The 18711-nt window shown below is 33.7% G+C and overlaps 1 protein-coding gene across 3 annotated transcripts in view; it reads right to left on the bottom strand.

Annotated features, from left to right (window-relative positions):
* The window catches only part of LOC128862199 (collagen alpha-2(IX) chain), a 386091-nt gene that overhangs the window by 350485 nt on the left and 16895 nt on the right, over positions 1 to 18711 (bottom strand). For all 3 annotated transcript variants that reach the window (XM_054100687.1, XM_054100685.1, XM_054100686.1), the window contains exons 2-3: positions 3771 to 3821; positions 3557 to 3607 (exon numbers count right to left, since the gene is read on the bottom strand). In XM_054100687.1, the coding sequence (XP_053956662.1) occupies positions 3557 to 3607; positions 3771 to 3800 (81 nt within the window). In that variant the 5' untranslated portion in view covers positions 3801 to 3821. The remainder of the gene's footprint in view (positions 1 to 3556; positions 3608 to 3770; positions 3822 to 18711) is intronic.

Genomic DNA, 18711 nt, shown 5'->3' on the forward strand with positions numbered 1-18711 from the left:
GCTGTTGTATGACTCCTTTAACCTGATGCTAAAAAATATCGTGCGAGCCACAGAATTTAATAGCATTTTTTTATAAGTGCTTATAATTAAATTTTGCTTTCTGAATTTCCGTCGAGTGTAAAACTTCTTTGGATGAAATTTTGAACAAATTTTAAGCATAATTAGGGCTCGGTTTCAGAAATTTCACTTAGTTCAATGGCGTTAAAACGGGTGATCCTGGCGAATGAATTGCTAAAATTATCATGACTATTTACTTGTTGGGGATTTTGGTGTATGTGGCATAAGTCGCACCCCCAATATTTATGCCATTAACAATTGGTAAAAAAAATACTGGTAAAATACTTCAATATTGCTCAATGTATTGCACTGTAACAGTCGACTACAATTTTTCTATAATTTACCTTTATTTTTCTATAATTTACCTTTTTTATGGCATTGGTTTGCTGCGTTCATGTCTACAGCTATTCCGCAGAATGGCTGAAATGAGGATTTCAGTTTGCATCCCTTAGTCTTGACTGCGAAATTGCATATATTTGAGTCACAGTTTAAAATATTAGTTGGGCTTCGTATGTGCTGTAAGTGCTACACCTTTTTCGACTTAAGACGTGAATTTAAAATATTCATTGTGTATTATAGTTATGGGGTGGCTTGGAGATTTTTAAAAAGTTGGTGAGTAGATTATTAAAAAGTTGGTGAAAAATTTCTCGAAGCTGAGTCTGTCAATTCTGTTGAGAAAATTTCTGCTGTAGCGCACATGAGTGCAGAACAACCTTGAACATCGGTATCTCGACGTTCTTAACCATTAGGCACTTACGAATCGACTGATTGGCTTATTTTACCTGCATACGTGCTCATGGTTGACACATAAATGATGTCGTTGTTCATATATAAGTATAATCGGTAAGAGCAGTATTTTGCATAAATAGTGAAACTTGAAATAATCTAAAATTTTACGTATTTTACTTTAAAGCAGCATCGAGGCGTGTCTTTTGAAAAGCTCTTTATATACATGCACGTATGGCTACATATAAGGCGTTTTTCAATAGGTGCGCTTCAACTTCTTTCCGATAGGGAGGGCGAACGACGCAATATTTTTTATTTTTCGCTTGTCATTTGTAAACTTCATTAGTATACATTTCATCATAGAACGCTACACACTTGAGCAACGATTGCAAATCGTGCAAATTTTTTATGAAAATAATCGTTCTGTCACTGCTACTTTAAGAGCAAAAAATCCAAAAAATCATCTTCAGTGATGAAGCTCACTTTAGGCTCAATGGCTTTGTCAACAAGCAAAATATGCATTACTGGGCGGAAAGCAATCCACACGTGATTCATGAGGCACCGTTGCACCCCGAAAAAATCATTGTTACATGCCGGCGGCGTAATTGGCCCATATTTTTTCGTTGACGAGAACGATCGCCACGTTACTGTGAATGGAAATCGATACCGCGACATGATAAACGATTATTTTTGGCCGCAATTGAATGGTATGGACTTAGACGACACATGGTTTCAACAGGACGGGGCCACACGCTACAATTGATTTGTTGAAGAGAAAGTTCGATGAGCGCATTATTTCCAGAAATGGACCGGTCGAATGGTCGCCGCGCTCGTGTGATTTGACGCCTCTATACCAATTTTTTTGGGTTATGTCATTGGTCTACAGTAACAAGCCGGCGACGATTTTTGAGCTCAGAGCCAATATTGAACGCGAAATTGTTGGAATTTCGGCCGATTTATGCAAAAGAGTGGTCGAAAATTGGGTTCAACTATTGGACTTCGTAAAACGTGCACGCGGTGGTCATGCAAAAGAAATCAAATTTCATACTTAAATGTATATGTTCAAACTCGATAATAAAAAAAAATTAGTTAAAAAAGTTAAACCGTTTGTGTTTTATTCAAAAAAAAAAGTTGAAGCGCTCTTACTGAAAACCGCTTTATTATGTGTACTATCATATGTTTATATATATGTATGTCATGTATGAACGATTCAAGAAATGAGAAATTATTGAAGAGCATATGAATATAATATTCTTTGTTTGAACAAAGTTTAAAAAAATTAAGGCAATCGAACTTTTGAAATGTTATATTTTCATACAACTCAAATCTTTGTAAGCAAGTTGCCTTACGAAAGTATGGTACTAAGTTCGCATTTCACGTAAAATGGCAGTCAAAATCCATACAAATTGCATTGCCGTGAAATAAGCGTGAAATTTCATATGTATCTCACGGCATAGTAGCACTTCATGCCGATGGCAGCAACATTTTGTACACCAATTACAATGCATATGCCATTTAAAATATAACGATAACGTACAATTCGGTTGCGAGTGAAGTGCTTAAGTACGAATATTTCGAAGGTTTCACATTTTTAAGCGAAACACCATCGCAAAGAGTGTAAATAAGTCTTGTTTATATTTTTTGTGTCAATATATTTGTATATTAATTTGATAAAAAACCCTTTTCTTTCGAAAATTTTCCACTTGTTTCTTCTGTGTTTTAGAACAATCGAAAACTTATCCACAGTGTTCAAAATTAAAAAGAAAATTTTTACTCTAAATGATTTGATTTTAATTGGAAAGAGTGAATAAGTATGGTGCACATTGGAGAAATTGAAAGAGACTTCGACATTATAAATGATTTACAATTATTAAAAATTCCCAAATTATACAAAGAGCAATTTGATCCATTTGGTTTAGGGCAAGAATGCTAAAAAAGGGCACTGAGTAAAAATATTTCAGTCTATTGAACTAAAAATTATATGCAATGCCATATTTTTATGGCTCATCTTACCGGCTTGGATTAAATCTGCCAAGTTTCTACTTATAGTATAACAATTCTTCGAATCAAATAAGAAATATAGAAAAATAATAAAAGGAGAAGTAAGGAAGTGTTAAATTCGGTCCACGTATATTTTATTAAAATTGATTTGGGATTTGGCTGTTAATGGTTGGAATAAAAAAAATAAATGTAGCTATAGACATAGCCATTGATAACGTGCAGTATGACATGGCTGAACAGAAATTTAGCCTTAAGTGCATGTTGTTTTTGTCCCATCTCAGTAACTTTTAAGACGAATCTTAATGAGATGGAAAGTAATACGTGTACTAAGCTTGAAAGAGTTTTATTAAGTCGATGTCGAGATGCACGTGTTGACTAAAAACTGGGCGAGACACTATCCATTTTTCAGAGTTTTTCTTGAGTCCTTTTTCGTTTTTTGAGTTCATTACTTATACCATTTGTGAGTCAGTTATAATAGAGATATTACGTTCTTCTTTTATGATGAATTTTGTCCATTTCTTAGACCAACCACCTCACGGACCTGCGGATGAACGAATATGGATAAAGGGACTTATCCATTTCGATTTCTTTATGCTGTTACATGTGTCCGTTTTGTGAATAAAATTATAATACCCTTGTGAGCTAAAATGCGCGACTACAACTAAGCAGTCAATGGTAAGAGTTAAAAATTACTATATTTCGAGTAGGCATAAAAGGTAAATGAAATTTAAATTAAAAAAAATTTTATTTGTACATGACTGTAAATACTCACATTCCAAAATGATTCTTCCAAAATATTATAGCCCGATTCACTCTCACTGGGCTATGTCGTAAAAATAATTCACACGAGGATTTATGGAAAGAAAATAAAAATATGCAAAGAAATTAAAAATTAGATAAATTTAAAAGTGAAATAAGAAACTAAAAACTAATTTTAATGTTCGTAATCAAAGTAAAAAAATAATATCAAACTTCTAGCTACATACCGAAAAGCCGGAGCCAATATCTTCATCCATAATCTCATTGTCGAAGTCATCCTAACGGAAGGTTAAAAATAAAGAGTTAAAATAAGTTAAAGGAAAAAAATTTAGTAATAATAATAAATAATAAATTAAAAAACATCAAATACAATGTTTTAAACATTAAATAAAATAAAACAATTAAAACTAAATAAAGTAAATAAATCTTACTAAAAATTGTATTTTTTAAATGCACGTAAAAGAAGAATTGATATTAAGAATGAAATGAAAACTTGTAACTCCAACTCATAGGTAACCATATATTTCGGAACCAATGGCAAGAGACGGTACTCTAGTTTAGATTCATTTCAATATACTTATATGCAAAATATAAAAAGAAGTAAAGAAAAACTCTTTCTTTGCGTCTCTTATATTTGGCGCCCAATAATGAAAACACAGTAAAATAATAATGAAAATGACTTAATTGTTTTCCAAAATATTTTCCCGCGAATTCAATACAGTTTTGAATTCGCTTAAACCAATTTCCAACGCACTTTTGCCAATCAGAAGTGGATGCCTCAAAAATGAGCTATTCAAAATCTTCAACATCCTTTGATATTCGGAAACAAAAAAAATAATTAAGTGCTTATTCAAGGCTCTAAGGCGGATTACTAATTAGTTTTATTTTTTGAATGCTTAACTTTCTTGTGAGGAGCTGAGAGAACTTGCATTGTCTTCGTGAAGGATCATTCGTTTTCGGCGGTTGGCTTTCCTTAATTTTCCGAAAATTTCTGGTACACAAATAGCTGTATATCACTCAGAATTGACTGTTTTAAGTTTCGTTAGTCGTACAATTGCGATATGAAAAAACAGGCGACCATTTGCTTCAAGGTGCTTCTTTTGCGAACAACTTTTGTTGTATTAAACTCGTTAATACCCATACAACCGATTGCTGCTTTGTTTCTGGCTCATATGCACAGATGCATCCGTAATGATGCCTTAGACGTGCTTTGCACGACTGCGGCTGAATATCTGCAATATTTCTTTACACCAATCGAGTCTTTTTTTTTAGCAATTTTCAAATGAATTGGTATCCAGTGAGAACAAATATGCTTGACGACCAAATGTTCATTCAATTTTGAATGCATGCTAATCTCACTAATGTCCAATATTCGTTAGCAATTGTCAATTTTGGGTTGACACAAAATTTCTGGCACAACAACCGTTTTTGAATCTTCTTCTTTTTAATGGGCGCGATAACCGCTTACGCGATTTTGGCCGAGTTTAACAAAGCGCGGCAGTCATTTCTTTCTCGAGCTAACCGGCACAATTGGACACACCAAGTGAAGCCAAGTCCTTCTCCACCTGATCTTTCCAATGCAGCGGAGGCCTTCCTCTTCCTCTGCTACCACCAGCTGGTACCGCATTGAATACTTTCAAAGCCGGATCGTGTGTATCCATTCGGACCACATGACCCAGTCAACGTATCCGCTGGATCTTTATTCGCTGGGCTATGTCTATGCCGTCCTAAAGCTCATACAACTCATAGTTCCATCGTCTGCGATATTCGCCGTTGCCAACGTGCAAAGGTCCAAAAATCTTACGCAGAATCTTTCTCTCGAACACTTCAAGCGTCGCTTCATCAGATGTTGTCATCGTCCAAGCTTCTGCGCCATACGTTAGGACGGGCATGATGAGAGCCGTTTTTGAATCGCCTGTACGAAATTCATTCTGCAAGGATCCACGTCCACGTTAAAACTCGTTGTATCAGCGGCTAAGTGTGTAGCTTTTACGCCAAATATCTCTGTAAGTTGATCAATTACCTCTTGTCTTAATAATCCAAGTCGAAAATCGTAATAAACCATTGCACGAAAATATTAACGAGTTAATTCCATTATTTAAGCCAGTGAATTTTTCAACTCACTGAGAAAAGGAGAATTAAAGCTCGTAAGTAAAAACGTTATATGTAAGTTTAGGCTAAAAAATACGAAACTAAAAATACCGATTTATAGTTCACCATTTGTGATGTTGTAAAATCAAACCTATTAAAATGCAACTCTCGCACACAGCCTGTCATCAACGAAAACATAACCAAATTTACCAATATATTTTAGTATTTAAAATTATTGTAAATTTTGCATTAATTAGATTACACTTATGTGTGTACCTTTATCTATATATATATGCATACTTATATACGTATAAAATTTATGTTATTGATAGAATTGGCTTGTATCCGTTTTTAGATGACTCGCCGAGTTCCTCCTCCAATTTATGATGTGAATATTGGATGTGTGAGGCTGATGGTTTTCATTACGGGGTTTATCATTCCCTGGTCAGGCACGACCGCTTTACAAAGCTCTTTCTATAATTTGGCGTTTTATGCTCAGAGAGGCTTTCGAACACGGAGGGATTATCGGCAATTTTCATAAATTACCGCTATGCGACACATCAAAAACAATATCCTGCATTAACCAGCAGTATCCAGCCGCAAAACCACAAAAAATGGTGTGTTATAGTACATACAAAAACACATACTTATGTAAATTAAAATATGCAAATAAAAGCACATTCTGGTGTATGAGCAGACAGATGAGCTAATGTAAAAGCAATGACTAAGCGGCTAGAAACCACAAATATATTGTTATGTGCACATTTTGGTATTATGGATCTTGCATTGTGTGAACACTGAACTTTCACTCCACCAAATGTAAATCGCAGCATTTGTGGCAACATAGCAAAATTAATGGATTAAGCAAAAATTAGTTAGAAAATGAAAAATTTATGTTAATTTAATTGCTTTCCTAAGTAATTATTCACTACGTATAGATGCATTCTCCACTGAATAGCGGTAAAGGGTAGAAAAACCAATGTTTTTTCATGGTTAGCAGGACTGCAACCAATAAAAATTGTCATTAAATGAATAATTTTGAATGCGTGTGACTGTGTGTGTGTGTGTAAATTCCAGCTTATTCCAAATGTGGTTTATTGCATACATACAGGCATTTATTTAGAAATGTGTGAATTGCATGGAGATTAAGGCTTATGTGTGAGTTCACAATTTTTCTTCTCGCTGTTGTTAATTAACTCAATTGAAACGCCAATTGAAGCCAAGCCGAGTAAGCCGCAAATGCTGTCTATACGTATGTGTATGTAAAGGGTTTTCCAATAAGAGGTGTTATTTTGATATTTAGAGAAAAATGCCATTTTTTAATATAAATTATCGGAGGTTTATTTCATTATAAAGAGGAGGGTATGCCGTTAATAGTGGAAAATAACATCAATGACCACCACGACCACGCTTACAGGACAATATCTTTTTCATGAAATTTTTCATAACCGAATTGCAAAGTGGCTGCCCTCGATGGGGCTGCATCACGAATTCCATCTTTGAGGTCTTGAATCGACCTTGGGCTGTTGGCGTAGACCTTCTCTTTCACGTGGCCCCAAAGAAAAAATTAACAAGGTGTTACATCACAATATCTCGGTGGCCAATTGTGATCACTTTTTCGAGAGATAACACGGTCTGAAAACTTTTTCCGTATAAGATCGGTTGTTTCGTTGCTTGTGTGGCACGTAGCGCCGTCTTGTCAAAAATAAACGTTGTGCAGATCAATACCATCCAATTCCGACCATAAAAAGTCGTTGATCATCACTCAATAGCCTTTTATAGGGGTTTTCAGTAAGAGCGCTTCAACTTTTTTTTTGAATAAAACACAAACGGTTTGACTTTTTTAACTAATTTTTTATTATCGAGTTTGAACATATACATTTAAGTATGAAATTCGATTTCTTTTACATGACCACCGCGTGCACGTTTTACGAAGCCCAATCGTTGAACCCAATTTTCGACACTCTTTTGCATAAATCGGCCGAAATTCCAACAATTTCGCGTTCAATATTGGCTCTGAGCTCACAAATCGTCGTCGGCTTGTTACTGTAGACCAATGTCTTCACATAACCCCAAAACGGAACGGCTTGTTAAATGGACCGTAAAATGGCCGTAATGCTTTTAAAGTAGCAGCAACAGAACGATTATTTTCATAAAAAATTTGCACGATTTGCAATCGTTGCTCAAGTGTGTAGCGTTCCATGACGAAATGTATAGAGTAGAATGGGGTAAGATAGGTATGGGGGCACAATAGGTAGGTGGGGTTTTCGTCGCACTGTTTTTGCAGAGGTCACTCGTCTTATGTGAATTGAATACATGGTGGGGAACAACGTTTGCGACTGTCATTTCGGCCGTCACCATTCATTAGTTATCCTAGTTCTGGCGTCGTTTAGTTTTTTGTGAGCTTTTCTCCGACATAGCATTTTTTTTATTCTACGGTGCAGTGCATTTAATGTATGTGAATATTTGTCAGGTGAGTTTTATTTTACGTAGAAAATAATGCTGAACACGAATAATGTGTTAGTTTTTTGATATTATTGTTTAAAAAAAAAATATCGACACTAACATAAAACATGTGCTTGGGGGCACTATAGGTCAGCCGTCTGGGGGCATTATAGGTCACTACTTTTAATTGAATAAAATAAATTTTAATTGTTTTTTCAGCAAAATGGTGCATAATTATGTGCGAAAAACGCCGAAACGAAGTGAAGAGGACGTAAAAAACGCAATCGCGGCAGTCCGAGATCGCGCTAGTGTTCGATCTGCCTCTAAACAATTTAAAATTCCGTTCGAAACATTACGTGCTCGCGTGATGAATTAAAGAAAAATTCCTAACATGTGCAGTGTTCATACTCTATAAATAAAAGTTAAAACGTTAATTTCCAAGCCATGTACATTGTTCTTTTCCTCTCACACATAGTGACCTATCGTGCCCCCCGATTTTGAAAATATCGAAAAAAGTACCTTTGTCTTATTGAATGCAGCTTCCAAAAAATATTTAGCCAAACATAAGTCAGTATAACCAAAATGTTAGCATATAAATAACCTTTCAAAATCTTGCTTATTTTTCAAAATCAATGCAAAAACACCGTAGCAAGAGCTCTCCAAAAAAAAATGACCTATCTTACCCCATTCTACTCTACTAATGAAGTTTACAATGACAAGCGAAAAAGAAAAAATATTGCGTCGTTCGCATTGAATAACCCTATTGAATAACCCTATATATATTTAAATAACACCTGTTATTAGAAAATCCTTTAGTAATATTTTGGTATTTACTTTGCATTCCGCTAATTCAAAAATTCCAGTTAATATAGTTTTTTGCAAAATTTGTTTTTTTTTTCATTATTATTATTTACGTTATATTTGATTGGATTTCACTAAATCAATTATTTGTTCTTAATTTATGGTTTCAGAAGAGCAAAAATTTTACGCTAATCAACTTGAATAGTTGTATAAATCGAAATTTAGTTATTATTATCCACCTTCATTTAATGGCATAATCAAATAGATGAAATTGGATAAATTAGCCAATGCATGAAAATTGTATAATAACATTGCCAAATGGGGGACTGTAAAAATTGTAAATTTAATTACTATATTAATTTTCATAGAACAATTAGAGTTTTTATGTCTATGCATGCGACTGTTAACTGCTGCACATAAACACTGGAGGCTCCAGGCACACCTACATTTTGCTTTTACGGTTAAGCATCTGCCTTTATGGCTATTTTTAAAACACATAGGCACACCATCGATATATGTATACATGTGTATGTATGCGCTGGATCCTTACTTTGGGGGAAAATAGCTCATCTACCTAAAGACCATAAATACCTGCAGATACACACATATGCACATGTGTAATTTTTTTGTTTTTTATGTTGTTTTTTTTTTGTAACACTAACACAAACATGCGAGAAAATGATGCCCCAAGGACAAAAGTATGCTAGCACATAGTGTAAACATAAAACAACAGCAAAAACAAAGTGCCAGCAACAAAGTTATATATAATATGTACGTGCGAAGTTCGTTGCACAAAGTAAGGAAAAAGTGAAAAATTTATTTGACACACTTTTTCAGTTGCACACACCCATACATGAGTTGCAAACAAAAACGTGTAAGAACGGTAGATATATGAGTACTGGTAGAAAATCTACAGCTACTGCTATTAAAAACTACACAACTTTTATTAGCGAGACTAGTTAGTTTTTACTATTTTGGGACTACAAATAAACGGCTGATTGCCAAGTAGAGTAAAATTTTCTATTAAAATAAATTCTTTAGTTAAAGCTATGAAAGATAAATACTTCAAAAGTCGAGGTCAACTTAAGATATACATCTATAAATATACCTTCGGTAAAAATCTCTTACCCTTAACTCTGTCCACCTTCTGGGTATGTTCCCCAGCAGAAGAATTGCTCTCTTTATTTTAGATAGGGCTGAACTCAAAGCTTAACCGTGATAAGCTTAGTTATAAATAGTATATGGGGCGCTTACATTCTTTATTGGTTGCTTCAAGCAGTCTTTCTTTCAATTCGTGGTGTACGCCTTGGTGTTCTTCTACAAATGGAAAGACATACATTACCTGCCGAATGGCGACCGTTATTAGAAAAAAAAAATTTTCTGTCATTTGAGATTCGAACCCGCGCACTATCGAATGGTAGTCAAGTATCAAGACATGCGGCTACGACGGCCGTCGGTATATTATAAATAATTTCATGAAAAGCAAACTTAACAAATAATGCATGATTTTCTTACATGGCTTGAACTCCTGTAAGTTGTTTCGCGCATCATCAAAGGTACACAATTTTGATGCTGTGTGGTCCTGCTAAAGCACTTCATTCAAAGTTCACACAAACAATTATGTATGTCCATATGCGCATCTAAACATAAATGTACATGCATATCTATAAGTAGGTATAACTTCACTATTTTTAAACCGCTTATGAATGGGGTTAAAACAGCGTGTGAATTCTCGCTTTTGTTGCGCTATTTTGAACAAAATGAAGCACTAAAAATACATTTGAGTAGTAAAATATATTTACATATACAAGGTGGCGTAGAAGTAATCATCCCATCAGCAGATTTATATTTTTTGCAAATGGCGTTGCACGTCAATTATATTTTACACTTGTGAACTTAACAGCTGCAATATACGAACAGACAAGCAATGAAGCGCGAAAACTTGGAATATTTTCTTTTAATTAGTATAAAATTTATTCAAAAAGCGAATTAGGTGATTCATTTTGGGCCGCTTTGAATGCCTTGAATAGACAGATATCCTCATCATATATATACTCATCATACCATCGAGTATGAAAAATCGGTCTGCTTCATCTTTTAATAGTTTTATTTATTATAAGGTATTTCAAGATATTAAATTAACTAATACTACTACATTTTTTTATTAAAAACTGTATATATAATATATAAACGTGTCTTCGTATGATAATGGTATTTTTTGTAACAAAACAACAAAAAAAAAAAAAAAAATTATATGTAAAAAAATAATTCCACGACCCCAAACCAGTTAGGTACGATAACTTTCCAGAAAAGGAGTCGAAGTATGGTAAACTAAATTTTTCTTGTATACAGAATAGTTCTTTAACTTAGTTACTTTAAATATATAATTATATTATTCATATTACAGCAAAAAACATATATCTTTATTTATTTGTTTAAAAAAGAGCCAGTATCTGTAAGACATTTTGGTCTTTTATAATACATCATTACATTCACATTTCAGATTACTTATACAATAAAAAAAAATTAATTGACGAGTGCACTTCTGTTAGGTGTTTGGCCAAGCTCCTCCTCCTATTTGTGGTATGCACCTGGATGTTGTTCCACGAATGGTGGGACCTACAGTTTTAAGCCGGCTCCGAACGGTAAATAATATTTATGAGGAGCTTTTTCATGACACAAAAACGCTCGGAGATTTGCCATTGCCTATTAGAACAAACTTTTTTCTTCATTTTGGTGTTTCATGGAGATTTAAACCTACGTTTCACCGAGTTATAGACACTTTTATAAAGAAAACTTTGAAACACATTGTGTACTTTTAGAATAAAAGGGAGACAGCGCTCAAATCATATTCTTACGGTTCCAACCAAAATATGTCAATGGCAGTACAAATATATTAAAATGGGAATAATTTTTCCTTTTCTAGAGTATACAGGAATTGCAGCATTCCGCTATATTATATTCAATCTTGCTTATGAACCATTTTAGCTAATAGAACCTCTTAAATTCTCATAAAGGCGCTACATATTTGTATTTTTAATTTTGTTTTTAATTTTAGGTTACTTTTTTATAAAAATAAAGTTCATACTATAAAAAACCCGAAAGATCAAATTTAAAACTTTGTATAAGATTTATAAAAATTTTAAATTTTTTTATTAAAATCTTAAACTTTCTATTCAAAATTCAAAAGAAAAGATATGTGTATGCTCATATTTAAGTACCTCAGTATTCCTCTATTTATCGCTAAGGTTATTTTGATCTTATCTATAGTATTATTTTAAAAAATGCCGCTTATTCTGACTAAACTACAACACGTACAGATATGAAATATATATCAAAAGGAAGGTTTTGATGAGCATATTTCAGGAAAATTATAAAAATTAAAATTGGCTAATTTGTTCATGAAATATTTGCGTGTAAAGTTATCAAAATTTTCATATTGATAACAGCGATGTCTATGCAAAGCGGGATGACACACAAATATACGCATATATATGAGTACGATTGCTTTGTTTAGCTCTCTTCCTAATGAGCACAGCATTGTATGGGGAAAGAACTCTTTAATTGTTTTGTTTTGTTCTCTTTACTAATAAATATGTATTCATGAACATAGTCCCAACGGGTGCTGCGAATTTTTTTCAAAATTTTGTTGTGATGGCAATAATTGGTATGAATTGACAATTGACTTGAAATTTGTCAATTCACTTAAAACAGCGGTAACAGTGCAAATTAGAAAGAGTGTTGGACAGACGCAAAATAGAATTTATTTTAAGAAAAAAGTACATCCATATTTAATTTTAAAATATGCCTAGAGGACGACCAAGAAGAGTTGGTAGAAGAGTTCCTACTTTAAGTGGAGGTATAGAGCAGGTAAGTAAGTGATAAATGTTTGAAACGTCACGTATTGGATATGATTGGTAGAAGCATCCACTTTTGTTTTTGTTCATGCCTATATGGTACAATTGAACTACAATATATAAACATATGTATGTATTTAAAAATTTTGTGTGCGTTTGATCCTTTTTGCAAAACTCAAAATTTTAAATAGTTTTAAAAAATGAGGAGAGAGAGACAAATTAGTTATTTATTTGATACTATTTCAAAAGTAAACTGTATTTGGGCTATTCTCAGACAAATTTTATAGTAATACACGATGCCCAACGCTGCAGCCATTATCAAATCATATATGAATATGAACTTTGACAATTTTTTTTACCATTCTTCTTAAAATTTTTTAAAATGTAAAGATCTGTGAAAACAAAATGTTTACTTTTGCAAATCCAAGAAATTTTACGAATGGCAAAAAAAAAATTTTTATAATTGTGTTGGTGAATGGCACACGACTTATCATAAAAAAATGCATCCGAATTGTTTGCACGCGGAAGTGTTATGCGGAGCATCTCAGGGAAGGCGATTTCCATTGCCTCGTATAAATTTGCAACCGAGCGAAACCACACTTCCTTTTACGTTGAAGCGCCGCCAATTTCCCATTATAATAGCCTTCGCCATAACAATAAATAAGGCCCAGGGGCAAACATTATCAAGGGTGGGGCTTCATTTAAAGGAGGATTGCTTTGCTCACGGCCAACTTTATGTTGCGTTAAGCCGGGTTAGATCCTGGGAAAATATACGAGTTCAAATGGGCAATAACGAAAACTTGACGTTGAATGTAGTTTATAATGAAGTAATTAAAAAAAAAAATTACTGATTTAACTGAAACAAATTTTAAAAATGTTAAATGCATAAGTTCTTACATATTACATATGAATAAAAATATACACTTTTCTAATCATCATAACTTTTAATATATAAAAGTGTCACATATGCTGTTTACTTTCCGTGGGAAAAAAGCCCACCCGATTTTCGAGGGTTACATACTAGTTTATATGTGTTAGTACATAGTTAGTTTTAAGTTTGCTTTGTATAAAAGTATTTAATTTTGAATTTTACGACTTTCAGTCAGTTTATGAATTGCAAAAGACTAAAAACTCTTATAGATGCAGCCACGTTATTAATATTAAAATAAATAAATACGCAATTGTATAGACCATTAGAGCGCAAGCCCACAAAATGCAATTTTGAATTCGTTCTAAATCTTCGTTGATTTGTGATAATATTTTTCTTCAACGATGTTTCGCGTTTTCTCCGTGTCGGGCATTCGGCTTATGGAGAATTAAGACGTTTAAAAAAAAAGAAATTTAAAAATGAAAGTAAAAAAATAGTAAGTAAGTATTCAAAACTTGTCGATTTATAATATTTTCGTGGGGTTTAAGGACGTTTATGCCACACGGAGTGAAGCTATAGCAATACAACTTCTACTTCTTTTTCGTTTATTTAGGATGATTTTTGTTTACAACAATATATTGAGATAACTTTTAATGCAGTTCAGTGGCCATTGGTATAGTGTTATTTGGCCACTACTCGCCATACTTTCTATGCGTACCCTCGACATTCTGCGGATGTGATTCTGCCACATTTTTCTCTTTCTCTTCCACCGCCTTACGTCTGTTACATTCAATTTCCTCATTTGGTTTCCTGGCAATACATTATTTTTATACATATCGTTGGGAGCGCTTCAAGGAGACGGTGTGAATTCCAATGCCCCCTCCTTGTTGGAAACATCATTTTTGAAACTGTATATTATGTTTGCTCCCTCAAAAATTTCGTTTCCTTAATTTTCAATAAAAATCTTCGATTAAGTACTGTATATAATATGTATGTACTAACCTAAAAAATAACCAAGTTTTAAAGGTCCAACTAAGGGGGGCTGTAAGAGCACCCAAACCCAATTTTGTTTTTGTTTATTGAAGTGAAGGCAATAACCACTTAAATCGGTGCACCGGCCCAGTTATGAATCAAATTTATATATTTGCGTAATGAGGCAGAAAATAATAAATAACCGAGAGTTTCTGGTTTCCTTCTTTCGTCGAAATTAAATTATGAAAGAACGTAGCACTTTGATATAAATGTGATAGTTCTTTGATATACTAAATGTGATAGTTCTGACTGACTGTAGTGGCTTTAAACTTTTACGCAAAACTAAATATTTATAATAGACTCGTACATAGGTGCAATAGCACGTTTGAAAAACTGCCAGCACAAAACCAGCAGCACTAAAAAATATGCAGGGGCTGTGCTGCGAAAACAATAATTTTTATAACCGCACGCGATTTAGCTTTTATATGCAACAGCATAAATGGATGAAAGAAGTTGATTTATAGGCCAGTCACAATGCCTCGGCTGCGTCCGTTGCGGCAACGAATTTGACTAACAGCTAAATGGATTACACAAAAGTTGGCTACTTTCAACTTTTTTCGTACGAAAATTCCGACGCGAATGACAATTGGATAAAAAAGGAACAATTTGCATCGCGCAAATTTTCATCGGTGGTATTTTTATTATATCAAATTAAATACAAAATATTAATGGAATCATTTTTTTCTTTTCTGTTTAATTATATGCCTAAGATACGTGCATTTTTCACAAGCGTTGTACAATTTAAACTTCTTCTTCTTGATTGGGGCGATATCCGCTTATGGGGTTATGGGTAGTCAGAATTTTCAAAACGTTTTTTGCATGGCCGGGTTTAAAAACGTCGCCAGTCGCTTTTTTCTTATGCTAGCTGGCGCCAGTTGGACAAACCAAGTGAAGCCTTTCTATCCTTTTCTATCTGTTCTTTCCTTCCTCTTTCCCTGCTACAATTAGCTGGCATTGCATTGAATACTTTCAGAGGCGGAGTACATGACACAACCAACGAAGCCGATGGATATTTATTGTTCAATTGCAATCAGTATATACTTATATAAAAAGGGCTTTATTGCTCCCTGGAACCATAGGAAATAATATAACATATATAAAAGGATGCTGATAAGCAATTTTCATTTGATGATTTAATTTAATTGAGTTAATTTAAATGCACCCTTATCTTTTAACAAAAGCTCGAAAGAGTGTAGTTGTGAAGCAAGTTATATTACAATTTTTTCTACATTCTAGCTTTTGGCGTTTCAGTAATTCCAAATTTTATCCTAAAAAGTCCATGTGTGCCGTGATTTCGATTATGTGAGCACACTCACCATTTACGGCTACGATAAATAAGCATTTAAATTATTATTATTATTTCAATAGCTTACATCTTTATTAATGATTTTAATTTTATGATATATAGCACAACGAAATATAGCATTTTTTTTATTTGATTTGCCACTTTAAGGGCAATTTTCAAAAAATATTAAGATTTGACATTTTCAATTCACTTGGATCCGGCATGCATATTATTGAGGTCGGATAAAATCGTAGACGTGGTGGACATAGAACCATCTTTGTCAACAATATCTATGCCAAAACTTCGAAAGTCGCAAAAAATGTTGTTCCAAAGGTTCAGCGTGGCCACCATCCAGACTCCGTAATGGTTAAGGGGGGAGCCTGGTTTATGAGGTCTAAAAATTGCATCTCTTTGGGATTTTTTTTAAGGAAAAAATTAATTTAGCTCTACAAAGTTTTTTCTATCTTTTAATGAACATTTAAAAAGTATAAAAAATTTGTGTACTGGTTAAAATAAGTTGAAAAAAATGTTTAACATAGAAATTAGTAAAGCGCTGCAACGCTGAAGTTTCCAACTGGCGTACAAGATACAGCTCGTAATTATTATCTAAAGCAAAAAATTCAAATGGATTTCTAATTATCATGATTTTTTATTCTAGATGAACTAAGAAAACTGAGAGAAATTCCAAAATTTCAATCAAAGAAAAAAATGCCTTTCTATAAAAAAAAAAATTCACTTCAACTTGGTATAAAAATCTTGAAACATTTTTTTTATCTATTTTGTTAGTTCAAATAGAAGAGAATTTAATACTGAAGGGAACAAGCTATGTTTAATTTCAAAAGGTTCATTAGTTTTTTTTCATTCATGTACGCCAATTCAAAGAAATCATAAAAATGAAAAGTCGAGAAAAGAAGATAAAGTTTGTACTATAGCTGTCCGGTCACAGCGTAACTACCTAACGCTCGCCTACCTTTGGCTTTGTATCTACGGAAATACTGAGAATTAGGCTCTGTAACTTTGTGTGAATATTCTGAAATATATAAGGAATCGCTTAAAACGAAAAAAAAAAATTAATTTTTTTGACCTTATAAACTAGGCAAGTGGGGAGTGTTTTGTAAAGGCGTTACATCTCTTCATTTCTGCGAAAAAGGGTTAAGACCGGGGCAAAAGTGTACCAGGAGGATGTCTTAAAAGGCGTGGTGAAGCAGATGAGCAGTACTCTCTTTTCGATGGAGAGCGTTGGATCTTCCAGTAAGATTGCGCTCCAGCCCATAAGGCAAAAACCTACCTATCAGTGGCTAAAAAACAATATTCCTGGGTTCATAGCTGCAGAAGATTGACCGTCTGGAAGTCCAGATCTGAATCCATTGTATTACAGTTTGTGGTCAAAATTGGAGAACATGGCCTGTCGAAGTTCACACAGAAATTTGGAGAATCTCCAACAATTTTTTGTTCGAGCAGCGCCGTCATTATCCATGCAATCCTGACGGGATGCAATAGCGGAATGCACTAATCGTTTTAAGGCTTCTGTAAAAGCAAATGGTGACCATTTCGAAAGAAGTTAAAAATTTATTTTTTCTAATATTTACATGATTAAATTAAACTAACTTCATTAAAAAAGTATTACTTATGGCAGGACTAATTACAGGATGTGGGTGGAGGAAATTAAAAATATTTATTAATGATAAAAATTTATTTCTATAGATATTACAAAGAAGACAAGTGCGGGCTTTATTTTTTAATTAAAACTATTTCCTCTAATTGTTACTCGTTACGTCAGATACATTCTTGGAATCAGGCTTTGGTGCCACTCGGCGAAAAAGTGATGTCGGTATGCCTCGCGAATGATATTTTTATTTAGTGTTGCGATTGTCGCTAGGTTTGTTTCATACACTTTACTTTCTAGGGAAGCCCACAGAAAAAAATCTATAGGGATAAGACCGGACGGTAAGACCATGGAACACCACGTAAAGTCGAATATTGTAACATGAACAAAATCTACACCGAAAGCCGTCGAATGAAATGTGAAAAGCGACATCATGACTAAATAACCGCAAGAATATCGAAGCTAACGCGTTTCACTTTAAAATGAAAGCCCAATTCTCACATCGGGCACCCTGTATAAGTATGTACTAATGGACATTTAAGTGATGACTCAACAACTTCTATACGTACGACGTGTAACGTTTATGTAGATAATTAAACTCTCACTTAAGCACACAAGTGTACATATGTATTGGGGTAGGGAATGTTTGCTTTAGTGAGCAGGCTCACTGCATTTAGAAACGGCAGGTATTAAAAGGAGTTACGTGGCCTATTTGCAGCAAACTTCGAAACAAATAAACACACCAACGCGTGCAAACATTGTTTTTGTATCATACCATGCTTAACATAAAATAATCGGCATGGCCTACATGTTTCATACTTACATACATACATATATGCACATATACAGTGGCTCACATAAGTGTTCTGCAAGTGAGTCTTTAAATGTGTATGCGAGTAAGTAAGTCTTTAAATGCTTATATTTTTTTGTAGTTTACTTGTAAATTATTTCAGAAGTTATCATAATTAGAAGTCTACATAAATAATTCAGAATAATTGAAAAATTAAAAAAAAAACTAATTTGTATTCATTGGTCACAAAAGTATTTGCTTTTGACTGGTAGTGTTGGAAAGCTCTTGGAAGAGATTACAATATCAAGTTACCTGGCAGAATACAAAGATCAGTCAATGCAATGACGGTTGGTGCAGTTAGATAGATTTAATGCAATGAAACTCCTGATTTCG

This window comes from Anastrepha ludens, chromosome 4, assembly GCF_028408465.1.
Source record: "Anastrepha ludens isolate Willacy chromosome 4, idAnaLude1.1, whole genome shotgun sequence".
In the NCBI taxonomy this organism is placed as follows: Eukaryota; Metazoa; Arthropoda; class Insecta; order Diptera; family Tephritidae; genus Anastrepha; species Anastrepha ludens.